Source organism: Danio rerio, chromosome 13 (assembly GCF_052040795.2).
Source record: "Danio rerio strain M-AB ecotype USA chromosome 13, GRCz13ab, whole genome shotgun sequence".
Lineage (NCBI taxonomy): Eukaryota > Metazoa > Chordata > Actinopteri > Cypriniformes > Danionidae > Danio > Danio rerio.
In genome coordinates, this window is record NC_141033.1 from 25,385,075 (window position 1) to 25,402,340 (window position 17,266).

The following is a 17,266-nucleotide window of genomic DNA, read 5'->3' on the forward strand; positions in this document are numbered from 1 at the left end:
CACAAAGCTGAAGAGCGTCGGGGGATTCGTGCACTTAATTTTTAGGGGGAACTTTCTCTCTGAGAGAAAAAAAGGGCAGGTGCTCAAGAACCCAAACCTCCCTTCGGCACGTGCCTGTTGTTTATAACAAAGTAAAATGAAATAAATCTGCAAACAGAGACAGACCAACTCCTCCATCACAGTTCAATTTGTGGCTTTAATCATTATATTAACCCTTGATGCGTTCAGTACACCAGTGGTCAGAAAAACCTGCACCACGCTTGTCATAAATCACAAATTATTAGTGTTTTCAATCACAAGAGACTTATTTTAGGTTTGGAATGGGGAAGAACACATTAGTAATAGCAGAACAACCCTTTACAGTTCATGAAATACACCACTGTTGTCTGTGAAAAGGGCAATAATCATATTAAGCATAATCTGACAACGTGCTTATTTTATACAGTATACACATTGTGTGCATTATTAGACATTTCGTGCTGTGCGTAATTGTATATTGGTGCATGCGGGTCAGTTTAGGTTCATGATCTGATCACACTGCAAATCTGATATTGGCCACATTTATAACAATGTGAACAGCTACAGTATGCAAAAACAAATCAGATTTGAGAAAAAGATCTGATTTAAGCACTAAGCCTTGCAGTGTGAACGTAAACTAACATGTTTAAAATGTGAGCTTGACTGAAAAGCTTATCAAAAAAATTGAGCATTGCAATTGAAAAAAAAACACAAAATGCTTTTAAAAAAGGTTTATCTCTTTTTACTTAAAGGGATATTTCATGCAAAATTGAAAAAAATTCTAACCATTTACTTACATTCATGTAGTTACTTCAGTTAAACACAAAACAAGATATTCAGAATAATGTTTTGAAAAATCCTATTGACATTCATAATATTTGTACTAAGGATGCTAATGGTTACCAGTTTCTAACATTCTTCAAAATATCTTCTTTTGTGTTCTACAGAAGAGAGAAATCTCATGAAGGTATGGAACCAACTGAGGGTGATAAAACGTGGGTACATTTTCACTTTTGGACCAACTATCCCCCCTTTAAGCATTATGTTAGAACCCTGAGATGGAAAAGCAGTGATCTAACACATCTAGCTTGTGTTTATATATAAACCTACGGTAAAGTAGCACAGTGGAATAGAAAAACATCTTCTGTTTGAAGGGCCAACTAGAAAGCAGACTTTCTCCAAACAGAATTCAGAGTTTCAAAGTGTTGTGTAATATAAATAATTGTCAAACAAACCATAAATCGATCAGTTATTATATATATATTTTAAAGCTTTAGTTTGAAGGATATTTTATCTGAAAACCATCGTTGTTCAAGGCGTTTAAAGGACAGTGTTTATGTCATGATGTATTGTCTTATAGCCCTGTCTCATTCTCCCAAACCCCTCTCTCAGCTTTCACTGAGTCTAAAGGTTTTCTATTTAAAGACTTACTGTCTATCCTCACATTCAAAGAGGCCTGTGAATTGTTGTGAATACGTGACATGGATTGGATAGAATTCATGTGATATAAGCTCTAGTTTAATCATGTGTGTTTCAACTGATCTCTGTGACCTTTTAATGTCTAGTTTAGTGTCCAGAGAAGGTCACTGAGAATGTCACAACAAACTGAGGCACAGCTGCTCCTATGGAAACCTACTCAGTGTATATTAATAGAGCTCGCCTTTGTCTCAAAAGCCCTTTAGCGAGTTCAGTACTCTCCAGAGTGTCACATGCACCTGCGAATGTATTCTTAAATCCCTCTGTAATGACTTGTTACATGCAATTACTAGTAATAATAAGCCATGTTTGAGTCTGATTTTAAAAATGATGAATGTGATACTCACTGTGGGTGCATCTTGTATAGGGAGCCATCAATGCCCACGGTGGTGCGGAGACGTGGGGTGTTCTTGTTGTCCTTCAGACGTGTCAGGATTGCACCCAAAGTGGCAGCAATTAGATTAGCAGAGCGAAAAGAGACAATGGCACAAACATGCTGCACAGCAATGCAGTCGTCCTCAGACGGCTCTACACCCAAGCGTGTCAAAATCTCCTTGGCTTTGGTTAGTCCTTCCTTGCTCCTAGAAGAAAAAATGGTAGTTTCGTGAGATTGAAGGAATCTTACTGAGGATGGCTTTGAGGAAAAACATCTGTTTTTGTCTCCTGATGAATGTAAATTTGAAAAAGCATCAAAACAAGAATATTTATGAGTGCGGATTACTACTTTCTGTGTTTAGTTTTTAAAAGATTGGAAATTTCATGATTTTTGGAGTCACAAAGAACCATTTGTATTGGCTTGAATGTTGATCCACTAATAATTGCTTCAATTTTTAAAATAAGAGTTCAGTATTTTTTTAAAATGAAAATAATATTATTATTGTTTAGAAAAAATTAAATAGAATTTTTAAATGAACAAAATATTTAGAACATATTATACTATAAAACACTTTAGAAAAGCAGTTAATGACAAATGTTTTTTATTTTATAAGTTATTGTATCATTAATTCATTTTCTTTTCGGCTTAGTCCTTTTATTATTCTGGGGTTGCCACAGTGGAATGAACCACTAACTTATCCAGCGTATTTTCTACGCAGCGAATGCCCTTCCAGCTGCAATCCATTACTGGGAAACATCCATACACACTTATTCACACTCATACACTACAAACAATTTAGCCTACCCAATTCACCTGTACTGCATGTCTTTGGACTGTGGGGGAATCCGGAGCACCCGGAGGAAACTCATGCAAATGCGGGGAGAACATGCAAACTCCACAAAGAAATGCCAACTGACCCAGCCGAGGCTCAAGCCAGCGACCTTCTTGCTTTGAGGCGACAACACTACATACTGCGCCACTGCGTCACCATAAGTTATTGTATAATATATTATTATATTGATTATATTATATATTTTTTACTGGCTATATATAGAAATAGAAAATATAGGAAAGACAGTATGTGCAAAACAACAGCAGCACAACATTTCCTCTTCAAGCAAAAGTCTATGTTTAATGTGGCTTCCTTTGGCACCAAGCACTAGGGTTGTCCCGATACCATTAATTAGTAATAGTAGAAGTTTATATACCAAGTACATTGCGATACTGTAATTCATAATTTAAATTATAAAGAACATTTTCAGAAATACCATATTTTATGTTACAATAGGCCTACTTGAATGTAAGTCATAATTCCCTAAAGGCCAATAAGCATTGATTGCACACCACTTCACCTAAAATTTATTCATTGTTATGTTTATTTTTTAGATAACCTGTTACATTTGAGCATTTTTCCAACAAAATTAGCCCATATTAAGTGGTCAAAAATTGTTTCAATGTTGCCTGTTGCTATTTTGTGTTTTTCATCCATTTTTTTCAGTCCTATCAGGTAAGAATCCAAAGTAATTCAAAATTTCACTTTGTGAGTCGTTCTTTTAAAGAGATTGTCACGATTGTTATAGCTACTGAATCATATTAACTGGATCAAAAATGAACTGATTCAGATGTGCGTTCGAATTGAAACTGTGCAATAGGTTACCATAAAAGGTGTGTATTCTACACAGATTTGCAACCTTAAAGGGCCCCACAAACTATTAAAATAATCCAATGTTGTACAAATGTGTGAGTATTTTAGTGGATTTTCCACGTGCAACAGTATCTATTGTAGATAAACCATTAATTATGATACTACCATTTATAAACTACAGTGGCACAACCAGTATTTTGGAGCCATAGTATTATGATACTACCATAGTGCCAGAAATCATGCAATCCTACCAAGCACGGCCTGAACTATTTTGTTGTAATTGTTCTGACATTTTCAGAAATAATGTGCTGTGTAATATCAGGCTTCTTTTAGCACTTTCCAGAGTTCTTCTTTAGGTCTAGCATGTCATATCCTTCTTTTTCTGTCCAGGTGATCTCAAACAGTCTCAATAATATTGAGGTCTGGACTCTGTGGAGGCCATTTTATGCTGTCTGTGTTTCATCAGCTGTTTTCTTTCTACAAATAGGATTTCACTCCAATTAGCAGATCATTATCATGCTGAAAATGAAAACTATTGTCACTGAAAACCTTTTCAGAAGGAATGGCTTAATAAATTAATACTTATCTGTACTTTTCAACTTTCACAATTCCATTTTATTCAGACAATATTGCGAACTACACTGGTATAGAAATGCAGCTTCAACCAGAACAAACAGCCTCTCTTTAACATTGTCTTTTACGTCTTAAACAGTTGATGATTAGGTTAGTCTAATGAGTTTAAACTAACCTACGTCCTATGCTAACAAATCATACGTGTATCAAATAAAAGATAATGTATTCACCTTGTATAAATCTCAATATAAAAATACAAACAAATTGTACACTTATGACTGGTTTTGTGGTAAAGGCTCACATATATCCATTTTACATCAGTAAAACTTTTGCACAGTATTGTATATATTGTCATATATTGTCAGTAATTAATGAATTAAAATGAGAATGGTAATGAAACAAACTTACTTCTCAATTGCAGAAACGTGCTTGGTTTCGATTTTTCCTTTTGTAAGCAGCTCTGGTGTGATGCGGCCTTCAAACAGCAGGCCTTCTTTAGCCATTTTGACCAGGATCAGCCTCACCAGCTCACCCATGTACATCCCACTCACCATCTTCTCAAACCTGACAAACAGCCAACACTCGCTTTTACCTTCTGAAAAGTTACTTAAAATGAGTTTTCTGCAAGCTTTTAAAGTTCTGTGTGCTTACAGTTGCTTGCCAGGGTTGAGGGATCCTCGGTCAATCTCCCTGTCAAACTCAGTCCGGATGTCCTCCAATGTGCCGTCATCTCCAAACGCCCCCCATTCAGTATTAATACACATCCTGCCTTCATCTCCCTCCACCATGTCCATGTGTCTGAGCTCCTCCATGTAGCATGCATTAGTGCCGGTACCTGAGGGATCACAGCAACATATGTCATCGCAGATGTTCAGAAATCCAAAAGCTTTGATTGAGTATATTTAGAATATTAGAAATATTCCTAGTTTTCCCTCTTAATTTGAACATTGAATAACAATGTTATTCTTCAATATTACTGAAAACAAAACAAAAAAAAGCTAAATACAACTTTAAAACCCTAGACTAATGAACCTGAACTAATTTAACCCTATAGTGCTATTTTAAAGGACTATTTAAATTATAAAGGGATAAATTTGAAATTGACTCCTTGGAAAGTGAATTTGATTTTACGACACAGAAAACACTATCTTCCCTAAATGTCAGCAACACAAAACAAACTCTTTTAGGCCTCTCAAATTGAGACTTTGTTCACTGGCAGCCAATCAAGATTGATGTTATTACTTGGAGCAGGAAGTGAGACTGGATTTATTGGCACTCGTTTTAGGCAGTTAAGAATTTGTTTTTATGTTTGTAACTCAGTAACACCAATTATCGTGTAGTTTTTGAAAATTTGCCCACCTACACATTCAAAAAAGCTATTTTACAACAGACATAGGGAATTGAAGCTGGGGCAGAGAATGAATCTCCATCTTTGATACTTAGGTGAGGTGCTCTTGAGCTCTCTGTTGTGCTGGAAGCAATAACTGTCTGGGTGTACGCTCACTGATTCAAAATGTGTTTGTGCACTTGAGTGAGGTACAAGCAGATGACTAATCAAGTATAGTAATTAAAGCTTATATATATATATATATATATATATATATATATATATATATATATATAAGTATATAAGTATATATATATATATATATATATATATATATATATAAGTATATAAGTATATATATATATATATATATATATATATATATATATATATATATATATATATATATATATATATATGAGTATATAAGCTTTAATTACTATACTTGATTCACACACTCACATATATACATATATACACACACTCACCAGCCACTTTATTATGTACACCTGTCCAAATGCTCATTAACGCAAGTTTCTAATCAGGCAATCACATGGCAGCAACTCAATACATTTAGGCATGTGGACATGGTCAAGACGATCTGCTGTTGTTCAAACCCAGCATCAGATTGGGGAAGAAAAATGATTTAAGTGACTTTGAACGTGGCATGGTTGTTGGTGCCAGACAGGCTGGTCTGAGTATTTCAGAAACTGCTGATGTTCTAGGATTTTTACGCACAGCCATCTTTAGAGGTTACAGAGAATGGTCAGAAAAAGAGAAAATATCTAGTGATCGGCAGTGTGTCAACACCACAGCCTAGCTGAGTATTGTTGCTGACAATGTTTATCCCTTTTGAACACAGTGTACCCATCTTCTGATGGCTACTTCCAGCAAGATGATGCGGCATGTCATAAAGCATGCATCATCTCAGACTGTTTTTTTTTTAACATGACAATGAGTTCACTGTATTCAAATGGCCTCCACGGTACCAAAATCTCAATCCAATAGAGCAACTTGGGGATGTGGCGGAACTGTCAATATGAACCAAAATCTCTGAAGAATATTTTCAGTACCTTATTGAATCTATTCCATGAAGGATTAAGGCAGTTCTAAAGGCAAAACGGGAGCCAACCTGCAAGTAAGGTGTACCTAATAAAGTGGCCGGTGAGTGTAGATGCAAGTATAGATAAAATTTGAACAAGGAGATAATATTATTAATATTATTTACCTATGATAATGCCGACTTCACATCGCTGGTCATCAAATCCGCAGGTCATCATAGTTCCAACAGTGTCATTGACAACAGCCATTATATCTGCTTCGTAATCCTGTAAGTACATCATTTCACTATTAAATCCCTCTTTAAATAATACATTAATATTATCCACCTGTACATCAACCAGATGGTCAATAGAAAGAATGACTTGATAATACTCACTCCACGTTTTTTAATGGCCTTATTGAGAAGCTTCACTACATCCATTCCCTCTACTCCATTAACCTTGAAGCGTTTCGTCCATGTCAGCAAAACAGCCTGTAAAAATACAAAAAAAAGTGTTTAAAGCATTCAAGAAAATATAAATCTGAGTTGTGTAAGTTTGATCTTTGACATACAGAAGTAGAACAATGAATTTAACGAGTGAATGATTCTCTGTTACCTCATCCAGTTTGCTTTGTGAACAAGGAAATGAGAAGGTGAAGCCCACAGGAAGCTTCTTGTCTTTAATTTTTTGTTTCTCCATGAAGTCTCCAAGACATTCTGCAACATGGTCAAACAACTGCAAGAATAATACTAATGATAATAAGACAAGAATATTTTACATAAAATCTGAATGGCTTGCTCTGAAGATCAAAAACCTATTCAACTTAAATTAAACTGTATAAGATTTAACAGTAGTTTGAAATACTAAAGTTATACAGTAGTAACATAAATGCCTAGTTCCCCATTTTAATTATCTGCTATAGTCCCAGTAATGTTTTGTTATGGTTTCAGGTGGATGAAGAAGTGGTCGTATACCCGTGATCCGCTGCCGTGGATGATGTCTTCTGGAGTCTCGTAAATCTGACTTTCCATCTGCACTGTCTGTTTCTTCTCATGAGACACTTTTACACGCAGAATACGGAAATTAGAGCCACCCAGATCCAGTGCGATGAAATCTCCTTTCTCTGTAAGTGAATTAAAGAAATCATTAATGTTGAAGGGATGGAGAGTTGAGCCAAAATGACATGATAATGATCAAAATTGCTCAAAAAATGCCAAAGAGGGGCTCACATACCAGAAATCTGTAAAATCCATCAAAATGAAGTACAAAAATAATGTCTGCACACTAATATGTCTATGCACCATAAAAAATCTCTAAAAGTTTTGATCATAAAAACCTGACAGTTGAATCGTGCCTCATTGAATTTTCATTCATTCATTCATTCATTCATTCATTCATTCATTCATTCATTCATTTGATTTCATTTGGCTTAGTCTCTTATTTATCAGGGGTTACCACAGCGGAATGAACCATCAACTATTCCAGCATATGTTTTATGTTCCAGCCTTCCAGCCACAGCCCAACACTGGGAAACACCCATACACACTCATTCATTCACGCACTCATACACTACGTTCAATTTTGTTTACCCAGTTCACCTATAGTGCATGTCTTTGAACTGTGGGGGAAACTGGAGCACCCGGAGGAAACCCATGTGAACATGGGGAGAACATGCAAACTCCACACAGAAACACCAGCTGACTCAGCTGGGACTCAAACCAGAGACTTTGCTGTGAGACGACAATGCTAACCACAGAGCCACCGTGCCACCCTTAATTATTTTTTTTATGCCTGGCAAAGACCTAATGGTTGAAAGCTTGCTTAAAATAATTTTTAATGGAGCATGTATAAACATCAGTGTGCAGACATTGTTTGTTCTGTACTTTAAATGAGTAAATGATGAAAGAATTACATGTCTGACTGTACACTGTAACTCAGTAAAGAAGTTTCTTTATCTTGTTTTACATAAAGGAATATTTTTTTTATGAAAGCTGAAAACCTGTAACCATTGACTTCCATAGTAGACAAAAACAAATACTGTGGAAGTCAATGGTTACACGTCTTCAGATTTCTTCAAAATATCTTCTTTTACATTTAACAGGTGAAAGAAACTCAAACAGATGCTGTAGGGAGAGTAAAGGATGACAGAATTTAAATTTTTGGGTGAACTATCCCTTTAAATGTATATAATAATAATCCATCAATAACTTTCCACTTCTGGGAATTGCTTTATTAAGCTACTTAAAGGGCACAGATGCTGTTAAGCATATGACACCGTGGCAGAAAGTTAACTGGTTATAGTGTACCGTTCATGTGAGAGTGAGACAGTGAATCAGCATTTATTTTGGTTGTGACCAAGGGGGATTAATCAGGAATGCTTTACAGAGCTGGCCAAAGACGAAGACAAATCAACACAAGTAGCCCTCTTACAGCGAGAAAACCCATGAGTCCCGAGCAACAGATTCTTCAGCAAATGTGTGTAATAGAATACTGATTACATTTCTGTTTATACATTTGAATAAACAGAAAGAGCGTAAGAGATGTTTGCACTAGGTCAGAAATGCTCTCTATAAACGTCTTTCTTGGTTTTCAAAGCTCCTCGACGTGTCCAGATTGTCGATATTATGTGCAGTGCTTGTTGCCAAGCAACACTGAAAATCAAATGGCTTTTTTTCTTGTCGTCTTCTGTTTCTAGGTTGGAAATAAGCTGTCTGCCAGTGTGGAGATTTTTAATACTGTAAACTCAGCATCATCTGGAAAGGTCAGTTAACTGAATGTAAAGCTTACATTGCAAAACTGATTCAGCAAACTGAGTTTATTTTTGTGTGACTTACGTTTTAATACCTTAATATGTCATTTAAGGTCACACTTTCATATTTAGACTATTTCCTGCTTTTAACTAGTTATTTACTTGCTTGCACAAGGCTGTTTATTAGTTCTTATAAAGCATGTATCAATGCCTTATTGTTCATGAGTCTATTCTACATCCTTTTATCATATCCCATACCTACAATTAACCCCCAACATTATGTAACTAGCTATTAACTTTCTATAAGGCAAAGTTTTATAAGGAAAACCCCTGGAATGTTAAAGGGGGCTATTACAAGACTTTTAAACCTTTATGGCCTAAAAAAGTATTGTAATTAATTCCAATGTGGCCAGATAAAGGGTTAAAAATAGGGATGTAACGATTCAACGTGAGCTGGTTGAAAATCGATAAATGAATGTGACGATTTAAACTAGTAGAGATGTTGAATGAATCGTAATACTTTTTTAAACAGAAGGGGCGCTGTGTTAATAGGTACACAACCTACACATCAGCGGCGAGCAAGAGGTGGGCTGGCAGAGTAATATGACTGCGGTGAGGTGCGCCAGACAAACAAAACTATGTGCAATACTGCAAAAAGACACTTACTCTAACAGAACAACAAATATGATGCACAATAACCGTCAGCACAGTGAAAACCTACCGTCACTGACGTCTATATGCAAAAAAAACTATTAATAAGCCAAACCACGCAGACCGGATGATTTGCAGCCCCGCTTGCTACAAAAATCATATGGTCCATAAGTGTTTTCATAGCGAAAGCTGTTCAGTTACAGATCCAGGTATTAGATTATTTTAACCTCTCATTTTCAATATAGTTTATGCATATTTTAATCATTTGCTTATTATTGAATGTTTAAAATTTCTCAATATTATCTCTTCTTAAGTGTATCACTGATACTTATACTTATTAATTAAACAAGTAATATTAATTATTCATCTTCAAAATCATGTTCAACCTCTTTCTCTATCCTACTATATAGTTAGTAATTTTATAATCACAATTTAATGCCAGTGGCCAGTTCCCTGGATCAGAAAGCCTATTGATCACCACTGTACACACTGCTCTCTGGTTTAGAAAATGCTTACATCTCCACACCAGCCATCTCAGTCCCCTTGTGAAAGGGTTATTTTCAGCAGGGGACATTATAAATGCTGACCTCAGCTTTTTATCAGAAAACATGCTGATATTTCTTTTCAAAAATGTAAAATCCCAGCACAGTCACAAATTTAGATTGTTTATATTAATGTTCTTTAGTTTCTATTATTATTATTAAAAAAATTTTAATAATTTTTTTTTGTGGGTGGGTGGGGGGGGGGTTATTTGTTTTTGAAATGTAAAAAGTTTTTAAAAAGTTTTGACAGATGTCAATTAAGTTATGACAAAAAATATATATTATTTTGCTAAAAATGTGCAGCATTTAAGAAAAAAATGAAAGGGCTCTTCACCTTAAATTTGTTTCAAATAATTTAGTTAAAAAATCGAGACTAAATCGTGAATCGTTAGATTAGTATCTTGAATCGTATCAAATCGTGAGTCAGATGAATCTTTATATCCCTGGTTAAAAAGCAGTAAAAATTATCCCCGTAGTTAAACATTTTCACATTTAAAATAATAATAATAATATTTAACCATTCCTGGAAAACTTTATTTTTTAAATGACAGCTGAGTACAGATAATAAAGATGCACTACATTAAACATTTAATCATCTGGCAGGTTCTTTAATCTAAAGCTTCTAAATAGATTATAGAGTAAATGAGAGAGAGTCATTGTTAGACTGTCAGATTAAGTTTTTTTGTTTATTATAATTTTGCTGTTTTGTTATTATAGTTGTTTTTTATATAAAATCAAAAAATTTTAAAAAATACAAAAAAAGTAAAAAATACAAAAAGATAGATTAGAAGATCAACAGAATTTTCAAATTTAAATATGTATTTATATTTCCGGATTAGTGGAAATAAAAGAAATAAAGGATTAGATACCGAAAGATTTATATAGAGAGTAGAAAAAAGAAAACAGTCTCAAGTGTTGACGAAAAAGATAAATCTTTAGACGATTCTCAAGAAAGACTCAGTTGAATAAAATTTTTGCATACTTTAAAAAAAAATGATTGCATTTTTCTCTAGAATACTTTAAAATCTCATATTCGATTTGTTTTAGGACATTTATAATTGTTGCAAAGCACAAGAGATCAAAGCCATTTCTTTTAAGTTCAGGTGACTGTCTACTGGTGGACATTTTCATATACAGGAGTGTGCAGACCTGCTGTAAACACTCTGGCATTTTATCATTGAGATGTTAAGAGGTCAGAATCTATTTTAAACATTGCTTATACTAGAGTGTCCAGCACCTTAGGACTGAGGATCTGCTCTTGCTATATGTATCCTGTTTACAATAATAAACTCCACACGGCAGTGATGGATGTATTATTGATGCAGATGCAAAATCAATCAAATCCATTACTGTATGTCCGCGTTGTTTAATCGCTATTAATTAGTTAATACAAGAGCAGAGAATCTTCCATGCTTAATAAACATATCATGGTTTGAATGTTGATGAATTGCACTGAAGTCAACTCTCACATGCCAATCGGACTGGGATTACAGCTCATATAATCCGTGATGTAACTCTACATGCTTTTGGTTGGATGCTGCAGGGCACGTAGAAAGGCAGGAGCACATGTCGATGCAGCTCTGAATGTGTTGTGACATGGGGGAAGTCGGTTCAATATTAGGGCCAATTGGCAATAGGTTTCACATGCTGTTCTGTATTTAAGTTTGCATTTTAAATACATTTGGAGGAGGCCATATATTATTCATTCAGATGTTATTTGAAAGAGTCATTATAGCCTGTTTACTTTTCAGAAGTTCTAGCTTTGGAAGTGCTTTGCCTAGGGATGCTCACGTTAACCGATTAACCATTAACCATTAACCGAAATTAAGCATTTTTTTATGATTTAAACTTTTTATTGATTTTTCTTATTTCAAATAACGCACATGAAGATCAAATATAGAGCATTAACATGAAAGCAGAATTATACAAAATAAATAAATACAATAAATAAATAACATCATATAAACTGCGTAATTAAACCAAACCAAAACATATACAAGGGTGCTAATATCATAGCCTAATTATTATTTTGTCACGTTACATGTTTGCTAACATTGTGGGTCGCAGAAATTTCCAATTTATCAAAATAAATTTAAATCCTTGCATGTAAACTGTAGAAGTGGTTTTCAAAAGCTGCAACTCATGCTAACGCTGAGATCCATTTGAAGATCGGAGTTCTACTGAAAGATTTCCAGTTTTTAACAATCGCCCGTCTGCCTAGCACGATACAGCTCTGTATCCTCTGTGCTTTGTTGGCTTTATTCATGTGGCTTAAGGGACAGGGGTCACCAAGTATGTATAAGCTTGGGCAAAAGTCATACTGGGTCTGCAATATTTTTACAAGGTATTCATGCACCTCTCTCCAAAGAAAGAAGAATTTTAACCGATTAATGGTATCAGTTTAAACAGTTTAATTTTTTTTTTCTTTTGTATTTTTTTAAAGTTTTGCTGCATAATTGTGCAACACGTTTGTTAATTCACCGGGCGCTAACACATGCAACTACAGATGTATTTTGACAAATAAGCAAAATGAAAGAAATGAAAAGAAAGTCATTGCTGGTCACAGTTTAGCACAGATGAGTTGATGCTAAACCAGCACTGATGGGCTCTCTAGATCTGCATCATAAACACCTCAGTGTCTTTGCACAAGTAGAGAAAGAAGCCACAAACTTTCTGAAATGTCCACTGCTTTGCAAACAAGCGATCAATTTAAGCCTGCTATTTTTATTTGATGAAAAAAAAACAAAACATATGATGAGTAAAAAATAGCTTATGCTAGTTCTTAAGTAGGATTCAGTCAGTGTTTTTGTTTTGTAGTCTTGATTTCTAACTTAAGTGAAAAATATTTAGGGCCTATTTATTTTATTCTTTTTATTTAGTTTATTCTGTTTTTCCATGCTGTCAGAAACACTGCATGTGCGTGAAGATGTTCTGTTGCGAATAAAATATTTTGAAAACAAATGTAAAACCTTGAACAGAATTTTTTCAAATATAGTTTTAACAAAAGCTGAATAACAACCTTGAAACACTCAACAGTTTTGTTTTTAAAGTTTTTTTTGTTGTTGTAAAAATCAGTTACCTCACTGTTGAAATTACAGCTCTTTGTGGTAAGAAAAAAAACCTACATTTGTAGCAATACTGGTTAAACAAGTTTTTTTGTAACAGCTTGCATACAGTATAGCCTTTGTCAAAAAAACTGAGGTTGTAATTTACCCCAAACTCACTTGTGAGATCTCTAAAGAGTACAACTACAACCCATTTCAGTTAAAGCATTAAAGGGATAGTTCACCCCCCACAAAAGTATTTACTAAACATTTAGTCACTCTTAAGTGGTTCCAAACCTGTTTGAGTTTCTGTTGAACCGTAAACAAGATATTCTAGAGAATGTTGGAAAAAACAGCAATTGACATCCATAGTAGTAAAAAATAATATTGAGTGTGTTGATGGCTGCTGGTTTCTACTATTCTTCAAGATATCTTATTTTTTGATCAACAGACGAAACAAACTCAAGCATGTTTGGAACAAGTGGAGGTTAAATAAATGGCAATTTTAAGGGGGTGAACTGCACCTTCATTTAAAATGTAAACATCTTTGCTTTTAAGATTTAAGACCAGTATTTTGGTCAAATTTAAGGTTCTTTTTTGTAAAAGCTTTTAAAAATAATCACAGTAAAGAAAGCTGACATTTCTTTTTGAGACTGATTTGCCCTGACAGACAGAACTGCAAACTCAACTATTTACTTGACATTAACTTGTGAGGGAAGCCCTGGCTGTCTCTTTATTAGTCTTTTATTTAGGCTTCAGTCTGTAACAAATTTTTCTTGTTGCGATTATTTGCTGAAGCTTTTATCACCATGTATTATCACAAGATTGACCTAAGCTGCAAAAAAGATTATTTTAACAAGTATAATAAGCCGTAAATGTGTATTGCTTTATTGTATTTACACATTCCGTGTAAATACATGTTTTAAACAAATTAAACGATGATAAAGTACAACAGGTAACACTTTACAATAAACTCTATCTTGTAAAGGCTAGTTAATTCATTAAAATCAAGAGTTAATAAAAAATACAGCTGAATTTTTATAGTTATTATCTCTACTTCAAATGATTATGAGTTTTGATTATAATACAATATTAGGCTATAACTAAGAAATTAAAATCAAAAGTCATAATTCTTGATGTTAAAAAGTTAAATTAACTCATGTTAACGAATGTAAGTTTACTGTAAAGAGCTAACAAACAAAAGGTCTATTAAATACGTACAGAATTTTTCAGTGTCGTAGGCCAGATCAACATAAAAATGTTAATGCTTAAAATAAAATGCCTATCAAGACTTTTAAGATGAACACTACTGCTAATACAATAGTCTGAACATTCTTAAAAGGCATCCACTGTATTTCGAAGTGCCCATGATGCCAATATTGTGCATGCTCGTTGTCATTATTTTGGTATATATTTACTGTTATTTGATACTATAGATGTCGTTTTCCTTTCAGACTGATTTCTAAAGCAAGCATTTGGAATTATTTCATACATCTGTTGCTAGACGAGTGTGCTTTACGTGTGCACTCATGTTCACTTTGTGGAAATAGAAAAGATAAGCTTACCTGATCCATCAGGAATGGACCTTACAAAGGTGGGCAGCATTTTAACGGTGGCTGTCGGGTTGGTGTCTCGTGCCAATCCGTTCTCCATTTCCCGTCGGAAACGAGCCATAATATCGCGCAGCGTCTCGTCAGAGAACCGCATGGCGTACAAGTATTTGTCAATCTACACAAACAGAAACAAAATGACAGTGCAGTCAGAAAAATGTGTTGAATTTCAGATATAAACACTGTAACTTTAAAAAAACATTGTTTATTGTACTATTCAACATTTTGGGGTCAGTAAATGTGGATATTCCTCAAAGATTTATTCAACTGATAAAAAGTGACTTATTTTGTTTTTAATAATGACAATGATAAGAAATGTTTCTTGAGCAGCAAATCAACATATTAAAATGATTTCTAATGAAGCATGTTACACTTTTTGATCTAAATAAATAAAGCCTTGGTGAGCATGACTTCCTAGACTTCTTTCAATCTTACTGACCCCACATTTTTGAATGGTGTTGTAGTAATTGACCTTTGGCCTTTGCTTTTTTTGCACTCAAAGCTCCCAGGTGATTTGGGGTAATCGATATCGAGGAACATGATAAATGTGGTCAAACTGGCTAGGTCAGTGAGTCCTTGAACTATATGGCCAAGAATATACAGACAGAAACCTATGGGCAGTTTTGCTGATAAACACAGACGATCTTCATCAAGAAAATGGCTAGTTTAAGATGTTTCACTCAAGTCTAATGGAACAAGAGTGAATTAAATGTGTAAACATAAGCACCTGCTTCTGCATATGCTGACTCATGGTGAAGTGTTTAGCGTGTGTTCAGTTTAGTCTGGCGTCTGATTGAGATGCTGGAATACTTTTTTACATTAGCAACCAGCATGTTGTTTATTGGTCTGCATTTGTTGCTTTTAAGTATGATGAAAATGGATAGTATATTGATTATTAATCTAGCCTACTGGAAGAGATTGTACTTTAATAGAAATAACCAGCCTGATATCACAAGAAATCGTAACTACTTTATGCTTTGTCAGTTTAGTGGCTGATTCCGTTGTACGAAAATGTACGATTAAAAAAAAAAAAAGGCGTAGCACCCAGCCCTGCCCCTAAACCCAATCATCATTGGGGGATGAGCAAAACGTACTCTGTGTACGAATTAGATAATACAAATTCATACAAATTATCCACTAAATGAAAAAGTTAAGAATTTCAGTGAGATCGTGTTGGAACAACACACAGTACTTTCTAGGTTTTATGTGGCCTATATATGTCAATCTATCTATTTTTGTAATTTCTTTATTAGTAGTTTTGATGCTGCTGGTGCTGATAATAAGTATAGTGTGATATTATTGATTAAACACCATCTAAACTACCATTTTGTGTAATTAGGCATTTATTCATTCATTTATTTTCTTTTTGGCTTAGTCCCTTTATTAATCGGGGGTTGTCACAGCAGAATGAACCGCCAACTTATTCAGCATGTGTTTTATGCAGCGGATGCCTTTCCAGACACAACCTGGCACTGGAAAACACCTGCATACTCTTCACATACACACATACACTACGGCCAATTTTAGCTTATTTAATTGACCTATAGCGCATGTGTTTATACTGTGGGGAAAACCGGAGCACCCAGAAGAAACCCTCTCCAACATGGGGAGAACATGCATACTCCACACAGATATATTCACTGCGCCACCGTGTCGCCAGTAATTAAGCATTTTTATTTAATTCATATAATTTAATTTATTTAACATATAAAGGGATATTTTACATTTAAATAGATAGTTTATTCAAAAATAAAGTTCTGTTATTATTTACTCAACCTCCACTTGCTTCAGACCTGTTTCATTTGCTTTCTTCTGTTAAACAGTTTTCAAAGTTTGCTTTTCAGTCTGTCTATACTGAAACTGAACACCAGCATTTCCAAACTAAAACAAGGTCTTTAGTGTTTTCAAAGTCTTGCCTTTTCATGGGTTGAAGATACCGGAGTAGTTTAGATGCCTGGCATAACTGCAACGAAACTTCTATGTTTTTAAAAAAAAAATGCACCTGTGAAAATTCAGCTTTAGTCAATGTCTTTTGTCAATGGTTTAGTTTCCTACATTTTTCAAAATATCTTTCATGTTCAACAGAAGTAAGAAAGCCATAGCCATTAAATGGTGAGTAAATTGTAATGTTTGAGTAGAAAATCCCTATAAGGAACTTAGATTTACATTCAGATGACCACAGTCTCTTGAATTTAGTTTGTTACCACAGTTC

The 17,266-nt window shown here is 34.5% G+C and overlaps 1 protein-coding gene and 1 long non-coding RNA gene across 2 annotated transcripts in view; one reads left to right on the forward strand and one right to left on the reverse strand.

Annotated features, from left to right (window-relative positions):
- hk1 (hexokinase 1) overlaps positions 1-17,266 on the reverse strand; it is a 30,997-nt gene that overhangs the window by 10,826 nt on the left and 2,905 nt on the right. The window contains 8 exon segments of the mRNA NM_213252.1: positions 1,842-2,075; positions 4,497-4,652; positions 4,740-4,923; positions 6,644-6,743; positions 6,854-6,949; positions 7,074-7,193; positions 7,433-7,581; positions 15,010-15,172. Of these exon segments, the coding sequence (NP_998417.1) occupies positions 1,842-2,075; positions 4,497-4,652; positions 4,740-4,923; positions 6,644-6,743; positions 6,854-6,949; positions 7,074-7,193; positions 7,433-7,581; positions 15,010-15,172 (1,202 nt within the window).
- LOC141377176 (uncharacterized) overlaps positions 8,725-17,266 on the forward strand; it is a 56,718-nt gene continuing 48,176 nt past the window's right edge. The window contains exons 1-2 of the long non-coding RNA XR_015505956.1: positions 8,725-8,933; positions 9,154-9,219. This is a non-coding gene — a long non-coding RNA (uncharacterized LOC141377176). The remainder of the gene's footprint in view (positions 8,934-9,153; positions 9,220-17,266) is intronic.